The following is a 25,224-nucleotide window of genomic DNA, read 5'->3' on the forward strand; positions in this document are numbered from 1 at the left end:
ATACGTATGTGTTTTCTGTGTTTCTGTGCCCTACGTGCTTTTGTGCTTCTGTGACTACGTGAATCTGTGATTACGTGCTTATGTGTTTATGCGATACGTGTTTTGACGTGTTCATGAGCTTTAGTAAGTAGTAGACATGTGAGGTGAGATTCGATTTTGATGTGTCTGAGACCTACGACGATGTCTGTTGCAGATCATGTCATCATCCGGACACCGAACCCCACTTACCCGCCAAGAAAAGAGAGACAAACGTCTTGCTGCTATCATCGCCAAGCAAGGAGCAAAAGCTGTGAGCGATGTCTATGAAAACGTCAGCAAATCTTCCGAGGAGTCGAGAACTGAAGCTCCCAAAGACGCTACCAAGACTGTTTTCATCTTTAAACAATTCAAGGCATGCGGACCAAAGGAATTCACCGGAGAAGATGGCCCAACAACTATGTTTCAATGGTTTGATTCCATCGAAGTCACTCTGCGCCAAAGCGGCTGTCCAGAAAATCTCCATACCCTAAACGCAACCGGCGTCTTCCAGTCCCGAGCTCTAGACTGGTGGACGGCCGAATGAAACAATCGCGGGAATAATGCAGCTTATGAGCTGACATGGAAAGAGCTGAAAGCCATCATGATGGACGAATTCTGCCCTCCCCATGAACGCCAAAAGCTGGAGGACGAGTTTTGGAACATTAAGCAGAAGGATGGAGATAACGCTGTCTTGACTGCTCGCTTTAAACAACTCAGCATCATCTGTCCCGATCAAGTCAAGACGTCAGACATGGCCATCAAGAAGTACATTCGAGCTCTACCCGATTGTGTTGCCAATTTTGTTCACGCCGCGAAGACGTCATCAATTGAAGAGACTTACTTGCTTGCCGCCGAGATCAATGACAAGCGAGTAAAAGCTGGTTTCTGGGATAAGCCCTCGAAGTCTCTACATCAAGCTACCACTGCACCGACCGCCTAAACCGCCACTGCTCAACCATCCAAGTCATCACGCCGCAAGAAGAAGCACAACAACAACAGCTCCAGCAACAAGAACTGTGCCGTCACTACCACTGCTGCTCCTCTGCAAGCCGTACCGGCTCAGCAGCAGTCTCATCATCGACCAGCACCAGTTACTCAAGCGCCGCCAGCAAAGCGCGCTTACACAGGTCCCCACCCGCTCTGCCCGACATGCTCATATCATCATCCAGTGGGCCTCGCCTGTCGTTTCTACGCTCATTGCAATTTGTACGGCCATTTTACTGCCAATTGTCGCTATGGTCCTCGTCAAGCCCCAGTTCAAGCCACTGCTCATCAAGCTCTACTCCAAGCCCCGCAAGGCCAACACGCAGCTCAGGTACCCGGGTTCAATGCTCGAGTCTGCTTTGCATGTGGTGACCCTAACCACTTTGCAAACATGTGCCTGAACAGGGTTGTGAAGTAAGAGCCCCAGCAGCAGCAGCAGCAGCCCAAGCACGCGCTAGAACCTTCAACATCAATGCTCGCCAAGCCCAGGCTGACAACAACATGGTTAATGGTACGTTCCTTGTGAATGGTATTTATGCATCGTGTTTGTTTGATACTGGAGCCGATAACTGCTTTGTGTCGTTTGAATTCGAGAAGCTCCTTAGTCGTAAGCGTTCTTATCTTCCCTCGTCATTCGAAGTTGAAGTTGCTACTGGAAGAACTGTCGCCGTTAATTTTGTTCTTCGTGATTGTACTCTCGAGCTCAACAATCAGATCTTCCCAATCGACCTTATTCCGATGCAGCTCGGAAGTTTTGACATTATATTGGGCATGGATTTTCTTCGCGAAAACCATGCTGAAGTTGTGTGCTTCGACAAGATGATTCGATTCTCGCTCGCGAATGGTGATTTATTATGTGTATATGGTGAAACTGCTTCGAAAGGTCTCAAGCTCATGTCATGTGTCCAAGCTAGCAAGTATCTCCGCAAGGAATACAGAGCTTTCTTGGCCAACATCGTAGTAGCGGAGAAGGAAAAGAAAAGGAAGACAGAAATCAGAGACGTCCCTGTGGTCCGTGAATTTCCTCAGGTGTTCCCTGATGATCTTCCCGGATTACCGCCCAGTCGTGATATCGACTTCCGTATCGACCTCATTCCTGGAGCTAACCCCGTAGCCAAAGCCCCTTATCGACTCGCGCCATCCGAAATGCGGGAACTCTCGAACCAACTCCAGGAATTACTTGAAAAAGGCTTTATTCGCCCGAGCACCTCTCCTTGGGGCGCACCAGTCCTTTTCGTCAAAAAGAAGGATGGGTCGTTCAGGATGTGTATCGACTACCGGGAATTGAATAAGTTAACCATCAAGAACCGATACCCCCTACCTCGCATCGACGATTTATTTGATCAGCTACAAGGTGCTACGTGTTTCTCGAAGATCGATCTACGCTCAAGCTATCATCAGTTACGTATTCAGGAAGAAGATATACCCAAAACCGCTTTTCGCACTCGTTACGACCACTATGAGTTCGTTGTTATGCCTTTTGGTTTAACCAACGCACCCGCAGTTTTCATGGATCTGATGAATCTTGTGTGTAAGCCGTATCTTGACCGTTTCGTCATCGTGTTCATCGACGATGTCTTGATTTATTCCAAATCGAAAGCCGAACACGCGCAACATCTACGTTTGGTTCTCGAGTTACTCCAGGGGAACCAACTCTATGCCAAGTTCTCCAAGTGCGAATTCTGGTTAGAAGAGGTTCAGTTTCTGGGTCACATCGTGAATAGTCAAGGTATCCATGTCGACCCTACGAAGATTGAAGCAGTTAAGAGTTGGATTACACCAAAGAACCCGTCTGAAGTCCGTTCTTTTCTCAGATTAGCGGGCTATTATCGACGATTTATCGAAGGATTCTCTAAGATCGTTGTGCCGCTTACCGCTCTTACGCATAAAGACAGGTCTTTTGTTTGGGGAACCGAACAAGAGTCTACTTTCCAAACCCTCAAGCATAAGCTTTGCAATGCTCCTGTTCTCTCATTGCCCGATGGGAACGACGATTTCATTGTCTACTGTGATGCTTCCAACCTTGGCCTTGGTTGTGTCCTCATGCAACGAGACAAGGTTATAGCTTACGCTTCTCGACAACTCAAAATCCACGAGAAGAACTACACAACCCATGATCTCGAGCTAGGCTCTCAACCGATCGAACAGCCCAGCCGATCGGACTGTTGTTCGATCGGACAGGCTGTCCGATCGGGATGCCTGGCCGATCGGCCAGCCCTTTCCACTTTTGGCATCCTATAAATACCCCTGTCATTGTCATCTTTACCACTTTTGGAAAGCTCTGACCGACCAGCTCGTGCTCCCCTTCTTTTCTCAGATTCCTTCCGACTCCGGTAAGATTTAATCCTAAATCTTGTACATCCTTGATCTATACACACTCCTACACCTTTCTATCTTTCAAATCTTGATTTCTAACCGTGAAATCATCAAGATTCAAGTGTTCTAGGATGATGTCATCGTGGTGTTCTTGAAGAACTTCATGTTTTGGCTTCAATCCACCACGAATCACTTGGATCTAGCCGATTTCCACATAAACAAGCAAAGATCTTTCATAGATCTGAACATTTCTCGGCGAAAAGGATTGAAAGATGGTTTTCCAACTTTCTTTCAACTCTTTTACACTCAATGATTTCAAACCGAAAGGAACGGAGCTTGTGCCGACTTGCTAATCATTTCGGTGGTTGCACGACTAAAGATCCGGATTCTATCCACGAGGGTCACCGACTTCAGGTTAAACGTTAAACTCCGTTCCGAACAGTTCACCGGCCGGATTTGGGTGATTCCTGTCCGATGAGGAGGAACATGTAAGAACGAGGGTTCTATGGTTCAACTTGTTGTCAAAACACCTCTATATAACGTCAAACAACCAGAACAGCCAAGGGTTAGACGAACAGGCTGATCAGGTCTGGATGCTGACCGATCGGACTGACTGTCCGAACGGACAGGCCAGCCGATAGGCTAGCACCTGGCCCCACACTTGAACAATTCCATGAAGTCTAGTATTGAACGAACTACTGTTCGATCGGACTATCGTCTGATTTGAATTACTCTTCGGATCATGAGATACTATGCTTCAACACTTAATCGATTTTCAACATGTTCAACGCGTTGGAGTGCCACCCGATCGAACAGCCGTCCGATCAGGTGACACCCTGATAAGAACTTGTTTGCTAAAGTACCTAACATACCGGTTAGCCGGCCGATCGAACTGACCGTTCGATCGATCGACCTGAAAGGTAAAGATACTTCAATGTTTTCAAAATGCTACAACGAAAACTTTAAAAGTCAAACCATCACACACAAACACATCATTCTCAAAGGAAGAAACAATCCACTCGAACAGCCATCCGATCGGCCTACTGACCAACCGGACAGGCTGTCCAAACGGAATGCCAATCCGAACGGTCAAGCCGTTCGATCGGACAACCGTCCGATCGACTAGCTGTCCGACCCTCCAACACTTGTTTTCCGTTTTACGCGTTGCTTATTGTTATGCTATCAAACTATTCAGGCTAACCCTACTCTCAAGTGCTCCCTTCAATCCATCAACCACTGTGAGTATACTCGATCCCTTTTTGCTTTCAGCACTTTTGGGTGTTACATACGTTACTTATTCTAAATCACAATCGAACACACTACTCAATTACTTCAAACGCTAACCTTTACCGCATGTATTACGTGACTAAATGAATGCTTGTTGTTATGTTTACACGTGGAATGCTGTCTACCTGCCTTAACGACGAAGTACTATAGTTTGGACTCAGCACCCGTTCACACGGGGGTTGTTAAGGACAATTACTTGCATGGATTACGGTGGTAATCATGTATTGCGAACTGCCTCGGGCAGTCAACCCTCAGTCATTGGTATCGATAGATCCATGTCGATAATTAACATGCTTCGGTTTCCTCTGTGTACGTGCTGGTTATGCGTAAACTATTATGAAGTCTACTATGCTATTATCAAACTTGTATGCTCACCTTTACATTTCATGTATTGACTTTATTTTAACGTATGAGACAGGTGTTTAAGATGCTTATCTGCTAGGAAGGCGAAGCTAGAATAAAAGTCTAGAGTATAGTTGTCTGTAGATCTTGCAGCTTGAGCCTCTAGACATAGATAAACAATTTTTACATTTAAATCTGAGTTGTCGGAACAGAATATTTGACTAGATGTTATCTGTAATAATATTTTTGCTATTTGAGGTACGGTATGGGATGTATTATATAAATTGAATGGTAATGATAGTTGTTATGGAAACTTCTGGACAATATGTTTCGCTCAGTGCCATGCGATGATTCCGCCATCGGTTGGGGTGTGACAGCTGATGGTGGTTTAGGCGGGAAAGGGTTTTGGTTACTGCAGGGGGTAATACTGTTTCTTACAACAAAGTATAGGGGTAATAAGAAAGGACAATTTAGTAATTTACCAGTGAGGGGTAATTATGCGACATAACAAGAACATTGGGGGTAATATTAAAGGTTAAGGTAGTCATTTCACATTAAAGTTAACAGATCTGTTAACATAATTGACGCCAGGGGGTAAATGTGCGACATAACAACAAAACGTTGGGGGGGGGGAATTGCAATTATTTCGTTAGAGGGGGTTAGAGTGCCGATTGGCTGAAACCCCAGGGGGTAAAATTGCAGTTTACTCTATGAAGAAATTTGGGGTGTCGCCATGCATTCTAGGGAAAATTTTGATATGGCATGTAGGGAAATATGTGGTAACTAGCATATCGTTCGCCTGCGGGCGTTTGATACACCACTCCATCTATTTTGACGTGTTTTTGACGTAGAACAAGTAAATTTGAGTGCAATTTACCTTTTTATATCAGTAAATCATGACATCACATAGTATAAATCAAAGACAACAACTATATCGTATTATAAACAAATTCATGCTAATTCACAATAGCTTTAAACACAAAAAACACCCATTTTTGATCATCAATAACATCAAACTGAGATTAAAAGTGCGGTTTGGGAGTGTGACGGTGATCAGGCACCTGGCCTAGATGGCATAAATTTATAATTTATTAAAAGATTTTGGAATGAGTTGGAAGGGGATTTTATGAGACTATTTCAGCATTTTTTTCTCGACCAAACAGCTAAATAACGGATGCATGTCGTCCTTTTTAGCTCTAATTCCAAAAAGGTCTGATCCAGGTGGTCTCCATGAATACCGGCCGATTAGTTTAATTGGCTGCATAAACAAAGTGGTGTCAAAGGTGCTTGTTAATAGGCTGAAAATAGTTATTCATAAGCTGGTTTCGGAGGAGCAGACGGGTTTCTTATCAGGAAGAAGCATCCTTGATGGGGTCATCATTTTAAACGAGGTTATTCCATGGTTGAAGAAAAATAAACAGGAGGGGATGATTTTGAAAGTGGATATCGAGAAAGCATATGATTCGTTGAGTTGGGAATTCCTTAATTTTATGCTATGTCAAATGAATTTCCTCGATAAGTGGCGAAGTTGGGTAATGTCTATTGTATCTTCGGCCCGAGCATCGGTCCTAGTAAATGGCTCACCTACACAAGAATTCCCTTGTTCGAGAGGTTTGAGATAGGGTGACCCACTATCTCCATTCCTGATTGTACTTGCAATGGAGGCTCTTATAGGTGTAATGAAAAAGGCATGTGACATAGGGGTGTTTAAAGGACTAGGATTATCGACAAATGGGGTACCAATCTCACATTTCCTTTATGCAGACGATGTGGTTTTTGTGGGTGAATGGTCTTTTGATAAGATGTTAAATCTAAGGCGGTTACTAAGATTTTTTTACTTAAGTTCGGGCTTGAAAGTAAATCTGAAAAAAGTAGTCTTTATGGGGTTGGATTAGACGATAATCAAGTTCAATTGATGGCGAATATGTTGGGGTGCACAAGAGGTTCGTTTTCTTTTAAATATTTGGGATTGCAAGTAGGAGCTAACATGAATTTGAACAAAAATTGGGATCCGGTGGTGGAAACATTCAAGAAAAGGTTATCTCTTTGGAAAGTAAATACAATTTCTTTTGGTGGCCGTATCACATTGGTCAGTTCTGTACTAAATGCTTGTCACACCCCGATATTTCCACATATTACCGGTGGGCCCACGTACTTGATATCATCATTGTCAATACACACAATATAATAGCACAGCGGAAGGCTGGGTAAATAAACTATTACAAACCATAATGTCTGAGTGTTCGAGTGAAAGAATATACAGACTGGAATGTAATAAGATCCACAGGCGGATCATAAAAGTATAAAGAAACGAAAGTAACAGACTTCAGGTATCTATGGATTTGCAAGATCCTCTTATGACACCTAATAGCTCCAGCCTATTACGAGAGGTACCTGTCAATCAGTCTTTAAGAAAATATGTCAGTTTACACTGGTAAATACAATTAACTGACTCTTTTGAAAACATTTATGAAAATTGATTTAAGTGCACATGGCACAAATCATTTATAACTTGGGACAACTAATTAAAGATAATCTTGTATACAGATTTACATGTTTGTCATACAATTAGGGCCGGTTGGAAGCCGGTCGTGATTAACCGACTCACCACTTATAGAACCCACAAAGGAGTTATCCCCAACATGTGGGTTTATATATATTATTTAGCATTTGCATCTGTCAGGTGTATGCCTACACCCCGTGCATAGGTCGTGGCCATTTTCAAATGAAATGAGCCGAGGATATCCAGGACACGGTCGAATTAACCCCCAATATTTATGTTATCAAACAAGACAGATTAAAACGGGTTATGTAAATTTATTAATCACAATCTGATTAAATGATTTCATACCCAACCAAGCGGTATTATTATACCGTATCCCAAGCCCGTATAAGGGAAAATAAGTTAAAAGTATTTACCTTAGCTAGCAGTATAATCCTAAAGCTTTTTGCTGGCACCTTCTACTGGAAGTTTAATCTGTATAGAAGGTTTATTAACCTATTAGGATGCTAACGGGCCTTAATTAAATCAAAGACTTAGACTGGCTAGCTAGAAAGAAACCTTACGGTTCTAAACGCCAGATTAAGCGGAGACCGGAAAAGAATGTGGTTTAGACCCGACAAGCTTGGATACTTGTATAATATGGGTAAACTAAACACATTCTGGAATTTGAGGATTTAATGATAAGGTTAAACCCGTTTCGGCTATTTACATAAACTAGTTACTTAAACCGATCCGTACGCATAAATGCGTAACGGGTAACCAAATGAATTATATACGTGTCCTAATTGTTATTATGCTTAAAATATGTTATTACATCAGTAGGATGTTAACATATATGCCCAAAAAGTAATTTAAACCAAGTTAAGTCCCATAAGGGCATTTTGGTAATTTTAATGCTTATAATAGAGTTTAAATATTAATCTGAGTTTCAGCTCTGATATAATCAGTAAAAATATATATTTTTATAAGTTATAATAGTAGAGTGTTGCATATATGTGAAATTTATCTTTTATAACCAAACTATGCACCGTAGGGGCATTTTGGTAATTTCACATAAGCTTTAAATGTCAAAATTAGAATTCTGAGTTTAAAACTTTGGCTTACTGTTTAATTACATAAATTAACTTAAAAAATCAGTAGGTAATAAGTTTTATGTGCCAAAAATAGTTTTAACTCATACTATGCGCTTAAAACGCTTAAAAGTCGGTTTTAAGCGATTTCGAGTTAAAATCGGAAATCTGAGTTTTTGATCAGTTTATAAAGTTCAAAATATTTTATTTATCATATAAAATCAGTAGCACAAATCATTTATAACTTGGGACAACTATTTAAAGATAATCTTGTATAAAGATTTACATGTTTGTCATACAATTAGGGCCGGTTGGAAGCCGGTCGTGATTAACCGACTCACCATTTATAGAACCCACAAAGGAGGTATCCCCAACATGTGGGTTTATATATATTATTTAGCATTTGCATCTGTCAGGTGTATGCCTACACCCCGTGCATAGGTCGTGGCCATTTTCAAATGAAATGAGCCGAGGATATCCAGGACACGGTCGAATTAACCCCCAATGTTTATGTTATCAAACAAGACAGATTAAAACGGGTTATGTAAATTTATTAATCATAATCCTAAAGCTTTTTGCTGGCACCTTCTACTGGAAGTTTAATCTATATAGAAGGTTTATTAACCTATTAGGATGCTAACGGGCCTTAATTAAGTCAAAGACTTAGACCGGCTAGCTAGAAAGAAACCTTACGGTTCTAAACGCCAGATTAAGCGGAGACCGGAATAGAATGTGGTTTAGACCCGACAAGCTTGGATACTTGTATAATATGGGTAAACTAAACACATTCTGGAATTTGAGGATTTAATGATAAGGTTAAACCCGTTTCGGCTATTTACGTAAACTAGTTACTTAAACCGATCCGAACGCATAAATGCATAACGGGTAACCAAATGAATTATATACGTGTCCTAATTGATATTATGCTTAAAATATGTTATTACATCAGTAGGATGTTAACATATATGCCCAAAAAGTAATTTAAACCAAGTTAAGTCCCATAAGGGCATTTTGGTAATTTTAATGCTTATAAAAGAGTTTAAATATCAATCTGAGTTTCAGCTCTGATATAATCAGTAAAAATATGTATTTTTATAAGTTATAACAGTAGAGTATTGCATATATGTGAAAATATGTATTTTTATAAGTTATAACAGTAGAGTATTGCATATATGTGAAATTTATCTTTTATAACCAAACTATGCACCGTAGGGGCATTTTGGTAATTTCACATAAGCTTTAAATGTCAAAATTAGAATTCTGAGTTTAAAACTTTGGCTTACTATTTAATTACATAAATTAACTTAAAAAATCAGTAGGTAATAAGTTTTATGTGCCAAAAATAGTTTTAACTCATACTATACGCTTAAAACGCTTAAAAGTCGGTTTTAAGCGATTTTCGAGTTAAAATCGGAAATCTGAGTTTTTGATCAGTTTATAAAGTTCAAAATATTTTATTTATCATATAAAATCAGTAGCAAAAAGTTTGGTATCAAAATGTTATGTAAAACTAATTTTATTCAAGAAAAGGGTATAATCGACATTTACCGAATCAAAGCTAGAACCCTATGTTATGCTCAGCTTAAAAATAAATAAAAATCTTCAAAAATCCCAAAATATTATTTTACACCAGTGGGTAAAAAGTTTGGTATCAAAATTTGGGTTTAAATAGGCTATATGCTAATTATGCCGTTTAATTAATAAAAAAGCTTCTTAATTACGATATTGAGCATAACTCCTAATCTAGACCTCAAACTGATGTCAAATTTTCGGGACAAGTCTAAATATCAGTAGCAAAAGTTTTTGTCCACTCACATTGCTAAAAATCTCATTTGTGTGTCAAAAGGGCATTTATGGCATTTTTAAGCATATTAACAATCAAGTGCATATAATCCAAACTACTAAGCACCTGCAATATAACTCCAGAGGGTTAGACTACTGAGTGATGTGGTCCTAATGGAAGGTTAAAACATGGGAGAATTAAGCTTAAACGGGTCAGAACTGAAAGTCAAAGCAAAAGTCAAGCTTTTGCGACTTTCGGTTATAAACTGACCATAGACTGTTAATTGTCGGGTTAGGACTGATAAAACATGTTCTAATATTAATTACCAAGTCATTAGAATGTTAAAATATAATTTAGAACCTCCGTTTTATTAATTTGATTCATTTTTAAACTTTCTGTCCAGTTTGACTTTTTATCAAAATAATTTGACCCGACAATTAACTTGTCAAACGAGATAATTAGGAGGTGCCCTTTTAGGGGTTAATCACCTACCTTAATATGGTTCCATAACCACTTTCGTTTTGATCAGTGGTTAGACCATATGTGATTAAACTGAAAGTCAAAGTTAAATTACGACATGTTTGACTTTTCGATAATTAGGCTAATTAAAAGGACTAAGCATGTAATTAAACTCTTACTAGTGGTCCTTGCTGTCTTTTCTACACTTGTAAATCTTCTCCTAATTCTTGCTAGCACCAGAGATGAGTGTTTGAAGATTGTTTGCAAAAGTGTGCATATGAACATAAGACTAGCTCTCCTTATATACTAAATCCCAAGCTCCTAGATCAATTGCAGCTGTTATGGGACATCCTAGGATCACCCCAGGTGTCCTAGTGGATTAAAATTACCGTTTACCAGCCCCTAGGATCGATACAATTAGGGGTGCAAATGAGCCAACCGGCTCGCGAGCTACTCGAGCTCGGCTCGAAGAAAAGCACGAAACGAGCCGAGCTTTATTGAGCTCGAGCCGAGCCCGAGCTTAAAAAAAGAGCTCGTTTAGTTATCGAGCCTGAGCTCGAGCCCGAATTATGAAGCTCGGTTTGGCTCGTCTAGCCTTATCGAGCTTTAGGTTTAATATACTATATTGTTGTACTGGTGTTAGTTAGTAATGTTATTTACCAATTTTCAGCCCAAAGCTCATTATTATAGCCCAAGTCTTTAGCCCATTATGATAAAAAGGTAAAAGGAGAAAACCCTACTCAGTCAACACCGGTGTTTCTAGAATTCCAAATCCCAATTCTTCTTTGGCGCCCTAGGTACTCAATCGATAGTCAATAGAGGCATTCTTATGTACAGGTATATTATCACTTCATCTTCTTATGTAGAATGCTTTAATCTCTCGATCTATATTTCTTCATCTCTTACTTCATATGTAAACTTATGAAGTCAGTCAAGTAGTACAATTACTTGTTGCATCATTTATTCTGTTGTTGATTCTAGGGTTTATTTGAAAATATTTTAACCATAGAGATATTTGAGATATCATGATTCACGAAGATGATAAATAATAGATCAAGCTTATACAGTTAAATATTAAATCTCTACGGTTAATTTGAAATTATATTTTAGATCTTTGAAATTTTAAAATATTGCTTTTAATGCTTTTTAGACACTTTTAAAACAGTGCTTTTAATGCTTTTAATTTGAAGCAATATTTTAGATCTTTGAGATATCATGATTCACGAACTATATGCTTGTTGTTCATTTGTATATCATGTCTTTCTTTTAATTTCTTTAAATTAGTGCTTTTAATGGTTTTTAGACATCTATAAATTAATGATATTTATTCCTTTGAAAAAACAGATCTTTATATCAATGAAAAAAGGAACTGAAACAAATCCAATTAGCCCAATGCAAGGCTCAACATCGACCATAGGGCAACAAGGAGGTCAAAATCAGCCTCCACAGGACTACATTAACATTGATGGAGATGAGAACCAAGATGTACCTCCCGATAAAAGTGTTGAAGAAGATAATCCTGGTGTTGAAGAAGAAAATACTGATGGCGAAGAAGATGTGAAACCGAAGGCTGAATGTCAAAGGAAATCAAAGGTATGGCAGGAATTTATTGAGGTGACTAAGAAGGATGGGACACTAAAGGTCGAATGCATTCATTGCAAGCATCATTTGGCAGTAAGTAAAGGCAAGCCTATATCAACAATGAAAAGACACATGGATATTTGTTTCCAACGTAAAGAATACGTAAGAACTCAGCAATTACTAAACTTTCAACCAGTTGATGCTGACATGGCACATAATCAGTATCCAATATTGGTTGGACCTGATGCAAAGTATGATGCTAACAAGATGAGGGAATCAATTGCACACTAGTTGATGGCAACTGAGCAACCATTTACCACTGTTGAAGATGAGATGTTTGTATACATGATGAAGATGGCAAATCCAATGTTTGAGAGGATAAGTAGGACTACAATAAAGGCGGATTGCTTTAAGGTATATGAACACGAGAAAAAAACTGAAAGACCTTGTAAAAAAGGCCTCGAATATTTGTTCAACAACTGATTGCTGGAAGTCATCTCATAAGAAAATCGAGTATATGGTTATCACGGGGCATTTCATTGATAAGAATTGGTGGTTTGATTAAAATCCTCATACTTTTATTTCTTTAATTTATCATGTTATATGTTTCTATATAATATATTTCTGTTATTATATTTGAATTTGGTCATAATACTTTACAGATTGCAGAAACGTGTGTTAAGTTTTGTGCATGTTCCTCCTCCTCGTACTGGTCTTGATATTGCCCTTGGTATCTACAAATGATTAAAGGAGTGGGAAATTGAGGGGAAGATCTTCTCCATTTCTGTGGATAATGCCTCGTACAATGATAGGGTAGTTAGTACGTTGAAGACCAACTTCTCTAGAGTGAAGAAACTTCCCTGCGGTGGAAGATTATTTCATATCAGATGTTGCGCACATATCCGAAATTTGTTAGTCAAATATGGTCTTTCAAAGATTGATTTCGTAATTGAAGAAGTTCGTGAAGCAGTAAAATATATCAATCATTCAGAGGCAAGGCGTCATACGTTTTCGACTGTTGCACATCAACTTCAAGTGCGTGATAGAAAGTTGATGATTGATGTTCCAACAAGGTGGAATTCCACATACGATATGTTATCGCTTGCTATCAAGTTTAAAGACGTTTTCCCAAGGTATGTTTATAAGATGAATATAAATGTCTTTTATTTTATATAATTGAAGATGTGTTTTATTAACTTTTAATTGTTTTCTAGATATGCAGAATACGAACCTCATTTTAAACATTTGCCTACCGAGGAAGATTGGAAAAATGTGAAAAATGTGTGTGAAGTTTTGGAGGTTTTTAAGGCGTGCACAAACATCATATCAGGTAGTGAGTATCCCACTGCAAATTTATACCTTAGGGAGGTATATCCAAGATCGAATTTATTAGGGAGATGACCAAAAAGATGAAGGATAAGTTGACAAGTATTGGGGGGAATGCCACTTATTGATGGTCGTTGCTGCAGTCCTAGATCCCAGATTAAAAATGTGGTTTATAGAATTTTGTTATCCAAACATATACTCGCCAATGGAAGCGGCAGAAAATATTGTAAAAGTGAAGAATGCACTTAATGATATGTTTAATGAGTATTTGGAGAGGCATGAAGCATCAGTCAAGGAGGCTTTAAGCCATAAAAGTGGATCCTCTGCCGGAAGCACTACTTCAAGGCCTAATGAATCGAGTTCAGATTGGGATGCATTTGAAGGGTTTCTTAATGATGTTGAAGTGGAGAGACCACAAAAATCTGAACTTAAAATGTATTTGGAAGAGGGTGTACTTAAAGGAAATGAAAGAATTAATTTCAATGTGTTAGATTGGTGGAACACTCATAAGCTGAAATATCGTGTTTTGTCAAAGATGGCGTCGGATATTCTTGTTGTTCCAGTTTCAACCGGTGCATCCGAGTCAACGTTTAGTGCCGGGGGAAGAGTTATTGATCCTTATCGATCTACATTGGCGCCTACTACCGTTGAAATGTTGATTTGTGGTGGGGATTGGGTTAGGCAAATGTATGGGTTAAAGAAGAAGCTAAAGGTATATTTGACAACTTTATAATATATATGACTATATATTTCATGATTTATAACAACTGACTTTATTTTTGTAGAAGGAGGAGATACCATGCGAGGTTTTACTACCCAGTGGAAAAAGAAAACTAAGTTAAGGTGCATGTATAACATATTCTTTAGTTTTTATGGTGTTGATGATTGATTTTAAAGTTTAAAGTGAACTGATGAAATTCTTTTAGGGGTTCATATCATGTTTAGAACAACTTAATTGACCTTGACTTTTTTAAAAGTGCTTACATTATTATTTGGTTTGGTGTTGTGTTTGATTGAATTGGTACAGGTTGGTGTTGACACTTGAATGATTAGGTTTGTATATCTTTGTGTTGATGACTTTTTGTTAGTAAAGGGTACGTTCCAACTCTATTACTCGTTTCATTTTAAATTTTTCATTACTAAAACTTCTCAAATGGCCAACTAATATTTCTGTTTCATGTTTTTACATGTCAGTGTTATAACAATTGATGATTTTAATCTTAACTTTCGGAGGAACATTGGCTATGGAAATTTAAGAAGACCAGATTTTGTTTATTAACATTGGATATGTGATTTTTGTATGGAATATTAACTTGGTCTCGTAACATGTATATGGTTATTTTTGATGGTCTAGATGGATGGTTCAGGATAGTTACTGGGATTTTAATGCACGATGATGTTAGTTCTTCCCATTACATTTTTTTATAATTGTGGCAAAAACGAGCCTGAGCCGAGCTTTGGATCGTTAAGGTCATTGAAAACGAGCTTGGGCCGAGCTTTGGCTCGTTTAAGATTTTTCTTCAATTAGCCCGAGCCGAGCCGAGCTCGATCTTTATATTTTCTCCACGAGCCCAGCTCAAGCCAGCAAACATAGGCTCGAATCGAGCCGAGCTCGAGCTCGAGCTATCAGCAAAATATAACGAGCCTAGCTTGAGTAGTGTTAGGCTCGGGTTCGGCTCGGCTCATTTGCACCCCTAGATACAATCGAGTTTGAGGCGGTGCAACAGCTGAAACCTGCATCTGTCCAACATTTTCTGCGCTGGGCATTTTCAGGCGGGCCACGTAAGACTCAGTAAGAGTCTACGCGGGCCGCGACAACCTGTAAAACAGGTTAAACCACTTTCTAACTTGGCAGCCTTAGTCCTTGGTCATTTAAAACCCATTTTAACTTCATTTTTGACATGTGAGGCCCTTGTAGTTAGTTTGTAGAGGCCCAAGGATTTATAAACCAACTTCGTTAGGCTCGGTCTCGTTAAATATTACTATAAATGCAAGTTTCATCAAGTTGACACTTTTTACCCAAAGTCTTGAAAACTCGCTTAACGACCTCGAAACCACGTGAAATTTTTATCACTTATTCTAGAGAGTATATTTGAATATCTCGAAGCCTCGGGTTCGTTAAAAGGTCACTCAGAGGTCAGAATTAACATGTTGACACAATTAACCCTTGTAGTTTTATAATCTTCCGATTATTTTCACAAACGGCTTCTTATATCCAACTGATCACTCGTTTAAGGATATATTCTTCACGTATGGTCATTCAGGGGCTCAAGTTTGGCATGTTCATTTTTAGTCCCTTCGCATACATATTTTTTTTACTGTTTATCAACTTTAGTCCTTCAAACTCAATCTTTCACATATTTAAAGTTTAGGACACGTGTCTATACATAATTGGACACGTTTTTACGTGGTGTTACAATGCTTTACCTACATACTATTTCTCCTTGTATAAGGCACCTTTAGGAGTGATAAAGAAGTTAGAAAAGTTGAGAAGAGAGTTTCTATGGGGTTCGAGTCCTGAAAAAGAAAAAAGTGAATTGGGTTGCGTGGAGAAACATGATGACACCTAAAGATTTTGGAGGTATGGGGTTTGGATCACTCCGGGTAGTGAATTTGGCATTGTTATCTAAGTGGTGGTAGAGGTTCAAAGTGGAAAGGGATAGCTTATAGAAAAAAGTGGTTTAGGAGATACATAATAATACAAGAACATGGAGCTTCATTCCAGCAAAACTATCCGTGGCAAGCCCGTGGAAACAAATATATAAAATAAAAGGAGAGTTTAAAGCAGTGGGTTTATGTTTGGAGTCGATGTTTTGGGGGGGCTCCTGGTAGTGAAAGTGAAATTTCGTTTTAGAAAGAGAGGTGGTTGTTCGAGGATCCATTATGCAAAAAATTCCCATCCTTGTTTCAGCTGGAAAGACACAAAAATGCAGTTGTAAAGGATCGTTTGGTGGTAGGTTCCGAAGGCTCGGAGCTGAATTTCACGTGGATTGGACAACCGTCTAGCACTATGGAAGTTTCTGATCTTCATGGCCTTACGGAAGCCTTGACAAGCTATGAACTTGGATTGGGTGCGGATAAATGGAGCTGGCTTTTAGATACTTCTGGCACTTTCTCTGTGAGCAGTGTTAAAGAAAAGATGCAAAAGTTGATTTTTACAGATTTGGAGCTGATGTTTGAGTGGAATAACTGGTCTCCAAAAAAGGTAAATTTTTTGATTTGGAGATTAATACAAGATAAGCTTCCGACATATGCAGCTTTGTCTAGACGTAATGTTTTTGTTCAAGATAATTGTTGTAAAATATGTGGTGAAGAGGTTGAATCGGCTATACACTTATTTGCATCATGTCGAATCGCGGACTAGATTTGGGAGTTTGTATCTAGATGTTGTAGAATAGGGGTGCAAATGAGCCGACCGGCTCGCGAGCTACTCGAGCTCGGCTCGAAGAAAAGCACGAAACGAGCCGAGCTTTATCGAGCTCGAGCCGAGCCCGAGCTTAAAAAAACAGCTCGTTTAGTTATCGAGCCCGAGCTCGAGCCCGGATTATGAAGCTCGGTTTGGCTCGTCGAGCCTTATCGAGCTTTAGGTTTAATATACTATATTGTTGTACTGGTGTTAGTTAGTAATGTTATTTACCAATTTTCAGCCCAAAGCTCATTTTTATAGCCCAAGTCTTTAGCCCATTATGATAAAAAGGTAAAAGGAGAAAACCCTACTCAGTCAACACCGGTGTTTCTAGAATTCCAAATCCCAATTCTTCTTTGGCGCCCTAGGTACTCAATCGATAGTCAATAGAGGTATTCTTATGTACATGTATATTATCACTTCATCTTCTTATGTAGAATCCTTTAATCTCTCGATCTATATTTCTTCATCTCTTACTTCATATGTAAACTTATGAAGTCAGTCAAGTAGTACAATTACTTGTTGCATCATTTATTCTGTTGTTGATTCTAGGGTTTATTTGAAAATATTTTAACCATAGAGATATTTGAGATATCATGATTCACGAAGATGATAAATAATAGATCAAGCTTATACAGTTAAATATTAAATCTCTACGGTTAATTTGAAATTATATTTTAGATCTTTGAAATTTTAAAATATTGCTTTTAATGCTTTTTAGACACTTTTAAAACAGTGCTTTTAATGCTTTTAATTTGAAGCAATATTTTAGATCTTTGAGATATCATGATTCACGAACTATATGCTTGTTGTTCATTTGTGTATCATGTCTTTCTTTTAATTTCTTTAAATTAGTGCTTTTAATGCTTTTTAGACATCTATAAATTAATGATATTTATTCCTTTGAAAAAACAGATCTTTATATCAATGAAAAAAGGAACTGAAACAAATCCAATTAGCCCAATGCAAGGCTCAACATCGACCATAGGGCAACAAGGAGGTCAAAATCAGCCTCCACAGGACTACATTAACATTGATGGAGATGAGAACCAAGATGTACCTCCCGATAAAAGTGTTGAAGAAGATAATCCTGGTGTTGAAGAAGAAAATAATGATGGCGAAGAAGATGTGAAACCGAAGGCTAAACGTCAAAGGAAATCAAAGGTATGGCAGGAATTTAATGAGGTGACTGAGAAGGATGGGACACTAAAAGTCGAATGCATTCATTGCAAGCATCGTTTGGCAGTAAGTAAATGCAAGCCTACATCAACAATGAAAAGACACATGGATATTTGTTTCCAGCGTAAAGAATACGTAAGAACTCAGCAATTACTAAACTTTCAACCAGTTGATGCTGACATGGCACATAATAAGTATCCAATATTGGTTAGACCTGAGCAAAGTATGATGCTAACAAGATGAGGGAATCAATTGCACACTAGTTGATGGCAACTGAGCAACCATTTACCACTGTTGAAGATGAGATGTTTGTATACATGATGAAGATGGCAAATCCAATGTTTAAGAGGATAAGTAGGACTACAATAAAGGCGGATTGCTTTAAGGTATATGAACACGAGAAAAAAAACTGAAAGACCTTGTAAAAGAAGCCTCGAATATTTGTTTAACAACTGATTGCTGGAAGTCATCTCATCAGAAAATCGAGTATATGGTTATCACGGGGCATTTCATTGATAAGAATTGGAGGTTTGATTAAAATCCTCATACTTTTATTTCTTTATTTTATCATGTTATATGTTTCTATATAATATATTTCTGTTATTATATTTGAATTTGGTCATAATACTTTACAGATTCCAGAAACGTGTGTTAAGTTTTGTGCATGTTCCTCTCCTCGTACTGGTCTTGATATTGCCCATGGCATCTACAAATGTTTAAAGGAGTGGGAAATTGAGGGGAAGATCTTCTCCATTTCTGTGGATAATGCCTCGTACAATGATAGGGTAGTTAGTACGTTGAAGACCAACTTCTCTAGAATGAAGAAACTTTCCTGCGGTGGAAGATTATTTCATATCAGATGTTGCGCACATATCCTAAATTTGTTAGTCAAAGATGGTCTTTCAAAGATTGATTTCGTAATTGAAGAAGTTCGAGAAGCAGTAAAATATATCAATCATTCAGAGGCAAGGCGTCATACGTTTTCGACTGTTGCACATCAACTTCAAGTGCGTGATAGAAAGTTGATGATTGATGTTCCAACAAGACGGAATTCCACATACGATATGTTATCGCTTGCTATCAAGTTTAAAGACGTTTTCCCAAGGTATGTTTATAAGATGAATATAAATGTCTTTTATTTTATATAATTGAAGATGTGTTTTATTAACTTTTAATTGTTTTCTAGATATGCAAAATACGAACCTTATTTTAAACATTTGCCTACCGAGGAAGATTGGAAAAATGTGAAAAATGTGTGTGAAGTTTTGGAGGTTTTTAAGGCGTGCACAAACATCATATCAGGTAGTGAGTATCCCACTGCAAATTTATACCTTAGGGAGGTATATCCAAGATCGAATTTATTAGGGAGATGACCAAAAAGATGAAGGATAAGTTGACAAGTATTGGGGGGAATGCCACTTATTGATGGTCGTTGCTGCAGTCCTAGATCCCAGATTAAAAATGTGGTTTATAGAATTTTGTTATCCAAACATATACTCGCCAACGGAAGCGGCAGAAAATATTGTAGAAGTGAAGAATGCACTTAATGATATGTTTAATGAGTATTTGGAGAGGCATGAAGCATCAGTCAAGGAGGCTTTAAGCCATAAAAGTGGATCCTCTGCCGGAAGCACTACTTCAAGGCCTAATGAATCGAGTTCAGATTGGGATGCATTTGAAGGGTTTCTTAATGATGTTGAAGTGGAGAGACCACAAAAATCTGAACTTAAAATGTACTTAAAGGAAATGAAAGAATTAATTTCAATGTGTTAGATTGGTGGAACACTCATAAGCTGAAATATCGTGTTTTGTCAAAGATGGCGTCGGATATTCTTGTTGTTCAAGTTTCAACCGTTGCATCCGAGTCAACGTTTAGTGCCGGGGGAAGAGTTATTGATCCTTATCGATCTACATTGGCGCCTACTACCGTTGAAATGTTGATTTGTGGTGGGGATTGGGTTAGGCAAATGTATGGGTTAAAGAAGAAGCTAAAGGTATATTTGACAACTTTATAATATATATGACTATATATTTCATGATTTATAACAACTGACTTTATTTTTGTAGAAGGAGGAGATACCATGTGAGGTTTTACTACCCAGTGGAAAAAAAAACTAAGTTAAGGTGCATGTATAACATATTCTTTAGTTTTTATGGTGTTGATGATTGATTTTAAAGTTTAAAGTGAACTAATGAAATTCTTTTAGGGGTTCATATCATGTTTAGAACAACTTAATTGACCTTGACTTTTTTTAAAGTGCTTACATTATTATTTGGTTTGGTGTTGTGTTTGATTGAATTGGTACAGGTTGGTGTTGACACTTGAATGATTAGGTTTGTATATCTTTGTGTTGATGACTTTTTGTTAGTAAAGGGTACGTTCCAACTCTATTACTCGTTTCATTTTAAATTTTTCATTACTAAAACTTCTCAAATGGCCAACTAATATTTTTGTTTCATGTTTTTACATGTCAGTGTTATAACAATTGATGATTTTAATCTTAACTTTCGGAGGAACATTGGCTATGGAAATTTAAGAAGACCAGATTTTGTTTATTAACATTGGATATGTGATTTTTGTATGGAATATTAACTTGGTCTCGTAACATGTATATGGTTATTTTTGATGGTCTAGATGGATGGTTCAGGATGGTTACTGGGATTTTAATGCACGATGATGTTAGTTCTTCCCATAACATTTTTTTTATAATTGTGGCAAAAACGAGCCTGAGCCGAGCTTTGGATCGTTAAGGTCATTGAAAACGAGCTTGGGCCGAGCTTTGGCTCGTTTAAGATTTTTCTTCAATTAGCCCGAGCCGAGCCAAGCTCGATCTTTATATTTTCTCCACGAGCCGAGCTCAAGCCAGCAAACATAGGCTCGAATCGAGCCGAGCTCGAGCTCGAGCTATCAGCAAAATATAACGAGCCTAGCTTGAGTAGTGTTAGGCTCGGGTTCGGCTCGGCTCATTTGCACCCCTAGATACAATCGAGTTTGAGGCGGTGCAACAGCTGAAACCTGCATCTGTCCAACATTTTCTGCGCTGGGCATTTTCAGGCGGGCCACGTAAGACTCAGTAAGAGTCTACGCGGGCCGCGACAACCTGTAAAACAGGTTAAACCACTTCCTAACTTGGCAGCCTTAGTCCTTGGTCATTTAAAACCCATTTTAACTTCATTTTTGACATGTGAGGCCCTTGTAGTTAGTTTGTTGAGGCCCAAGGATTTATAAACCAACTTCGTTAGGCTCGGTCTCGTTAAATATTACTATAAATGCAAGTTTCATCAAGTTGACACTTTTTACCCAAAGTCTTGAAAACTCGCTTAACGACCTCGAAACCAAGTGAAATTTTTATCACTTATTCTAGAGAGTATATTTGAATATCTCGAAGCCTCGGGTTCGTTAAAAGGTCACTCAGAGGTCAGAATTAACATGTTGACACAATTAACCCTTGTAGTTTTATAATCTTCCGATTATTTTCACAAACGGCTTCTTATATCCAACTGATCACTCGTTTAAGGATATATTCTTCACGTATGGTCATTCAGGGGCTCAAGTTTGGCATGTTCATTTTTAGTCCCTTCGCATACATATTTTTTTTACTGTTTATCAACTTTAGTCCTTCAAACTCAATCTTTCACATATTTAAAGTTTAGGACACGTGTCTATACATAATTGGACACGTTTTTACGTGGTGTTACAATGCTTTACCTACATACTATTTCTCCTTGTATAAGGCACCTTTAGGAGTGATAAAGAAGTTAGAAAAGTTGAGAAGAGAGTTTCTATGGGGTTCGAGTCCTGAAAAAGAAAAAAGTGAATTGGGTTGCGTGGAGAAACATGATGACACCTAAAGATTTTGGAGGTATGGGGTTTGGATCACTCCGGGTAGTGAATTTGGCATTGTTATCTAAGTGGTGGTAGAGGTTCAAAGTGGAAAGGGATAGCTTATAGAAAAAAGTGGTTTAGGAGATACATAATAATACAAGAACATGGAGCTTCATTCCAGCAAAACTATCCGTGGCAAGCCCGTGGAAACAAATATATAAAATAAAAGGAGAGTTTAAAGCAGTGGGTTTATGTTTGGAGTCGATGTTTTGGGGGGGGGGGCTCCTGTTAGTGAAAGTGAAATTTCGTTTTAGAAAGAGAGGTGGTTGTTCGAGGATCCATTCTGCGAAAAATTCCCATCCTTGTTTCAGCTGGAAAGACACAAAAATGCAGTTGTAAAGGATCGTTTGGTGGTAGGTTCCGAAGGCTTGGAGCTGAATTTCACGTGGATTGGACAACCGTCTAGCACTATGGAAGTTTCTGATCTTCATGGCCTTACGGAAGCCTTGACAAGCTATGAACTTGGATTGGGTGCGGATAAATGGAGCTGGCTTTTAGATACTTCTGGCACTTTCTCTGTGAGCAGTGTTAAAGAAAAGATGCAAAAGTTGATTTTTACAGATTTGGAGCTGATGTTTGAGTGGAATAATTGGTATCCAAAAAAGGTAAATTTTTTGATTTGGAGATTAATTCAAGATAAGCTTCCGACATATGCAGCTTTGTCTAGACGTAATGTTTTTGTTCAAGATAATTGTTGTAAAATATGTGGTGAAGAGGTTGAATCGGCTATACACTTATTTGCATCATGTCGAATCGCGGACTAGATTTGGGAGTTTGTATCCAGATGGTGTAGAATAGGGGTGCAAATGAGTCGACCGGCTCGCGAGCTACTCGAGCTCGGCTCGAAGAAAAGCACGAAACGAGCCGAGCTTTATCGAGCTCGAGCCGAGCCCGAGCTTAAAAAAACAGCTCGTTTAGTTATCGAGCCCGAGCTCGAGCCCGGATTATGAAGCTCGGTTTGGCTCGTCGAGCCTTATCGAGCTTTAGGTTTAATATACTATATTGTTGTACTGGTGTTAGTTAGTAATGTTATTTACCAATTTTCAGCCCAAAGCTCATTTTTATAGCCCAAGTCTTTAGCCCATTATGATAAAAAGGTAAAAGGAGAAAACCCTACTCAGTCAACACCGGTGTTTCTAGAATTCCAAATCCCAATTCTTCTTTGGCGCCCTAGGTACTTAATCGATAGTCAATAGAGGCATTCTTATGTACAGGTATATTATCACTTCATCTTCTTATGTAGAATGCTTTAATCTCTCGATCTATATTTCTTCATCTCTTACTTCATATGTAAACTTATGAAGTCAGTCAAGTAGTACAATTACTTGTTGCATCATTTATTCTGTTGTTGATTCTAGGGTTTATTTGAAAATATTTTAACCATAGAGATATTTGAGATATCATGATTCACGAAGATGATAAATAATAGATCAAGCTTATACAGTTAAATATTAAATCTCTACGGTTAATTTGAAATTATATTTTAGATCTTTGAAATTTTAAAATATTGCTTTTAATGCTTTTTAGACACTTTTAAAACGGTGCTTTTAATGCTTTTAATTTGAAGCAATATTTTAGATCTTTGAGATATCATGATTCACGAACTATATGCTTGTTGTTCATTTGTGTATTATGTCTTTCTTTTAATTTCTTTAAATTAGTGCTTTTAATGCTTTTTAGACATCTATAAATTAATGATATTTATTCCTTTGAAAAAACAGATCTTTATATCAATGAAAAAAGGAACTGAAACAAATCCAATTAGCCCAATGCAAGGCTCAACATCGACCATAGGGCAACAAGGAGGTCAAAATCAGCCTCCATAGGACTACATTAACATTGATGGAGATGAGAACCAAGATGTACCTCCCGATAAAAGTGTTGAAGAAGATAATCCTGGTGTTGAAGAAGAAAATAATGATGGCGAAGAAGATGTGAAACCGAAGGCTAAACGTCAAAGGAAATCAAAGGTATGGAAGGAATTTAATGAGGTGACTGAGAAGGATGGGACACTAAAAGTCGAATGCATTCATTGCAAGCATCGTTTGGCAGTAAGTAAATGCAAGCCTACATCAACAATGAAAAGACACATGGATATTTGTTTCCAGCGTAAAGAATACGTAAGAACTCAGCAATTACTAAACTTTCAACCAGTTGATGCTGACATGGCACATAATAAGTATCCAATATTGGTTAGACCTGAGCAAAGTATGATGCTAACAAGATGAGGGAATCAATTGCACACTAGTTGATGGCAACTGAGCAACCATTTACCACTGTTGAAGATGAGATGTTTGTATACATGATGAAGATGGCAAATCCAATGTTTGAGAGGATAAGTAGGACTACAATAAAGGCGGATTGCGTTAAGGTATATGAACACAAGAAAAAAAACTGAAAGACCTTGTAAAAGAAGCCTCGAATATTTGTTTAACAACTGATTGCTGGAAGTCATCTCATCAGAAAACCGAGTATATGGTTATCACGGGGCATTTCATTGATAAGAATTGGAGGTTTGATTAAAATCCTCATACTTTTATTTCTTTATTTTATCATGTTATATGTTTCTATATAATATATTTCTGTTATTATATTTGAATTTGGTCATAATACTTTACAGATTCCAGAAACGTGTGTTAAGTTTTGTGCATGTTCCTCTCCTCGTACTGGTCTTGATATTGCCCATGGCATCTACAAATGTTTAAAGGAGTGGGAAATTGAGGGGAAGATCTTCTCCATTTCTGTGGATAATGCCTCGTACAATGATAGGGTAGTTAGTACGTTGAAGACCAACTTCTCTAGAATGAAGAAACTTTCCTGCGGTGGAATATTATTTCATATCAGATGTTGCGCACATATCCTAAATTTGTTAGTCAAAGATGATCTTTCAAAGATTGATTTCGTAATTGAAGAAGTTCGTGAAGCAGTAAAATATATCAATCATTCAGAGGCAAGGCGTCATACGTTTTCGACTGTTGCACATCAACTTCAAGTGCGTGATAGAAAGTTGATGATTGATGTTCCAACAAGACGGAATTCCACATACGATATGTTATCGCTTGCTATCAAGTTTAAAGACGTTTT

The 25,224-nt window shown here is 38.1% G+C and overlaps 1 protein-coding gene across 1 annotated transcript; it reads left to right on the plus strand.

The window, feature by feature from the left end:
• The first annotated feature begins 13,874 nt into the window (after window positions 1-13,874).
• Window positions 13,875-14,511, plus strand: LOC110866447 (zinc finger BED domain-containing protein RICESLEEPER 1-like). Its single transcript, XM_022115594.1, has 2 exons — window positions 13,875-14,381; window positions 14,455-14,511. Exons 1-2 carry the CDS (start codon window positions 13,875-13,877, stop codon window positions 14,509-14,511), a joined length of 564 nt encoding a protein of 187 aa, XP_021971286.1.
• The last annotated feature ends 10,713 nt before the right edge of the window (window positions 14,512-25,224 follow it).

This window comes from Helianthus annuus, chromosome 7 (assembly GCF_002127325.2).
Source record: "Helianthus annuus cultivar XRQ/B chromosome 7, HanXRQr2.0-SUNRISE, whole genome shotgun sequence".
Classification (NCBI taxonomy): domain Eukaryota; kingdom Viridiplantae; phylum Streptophyta; class Magnoliopsida; order Asterales; family Asteraceae; genus Helianthus; species Helianthus annuus.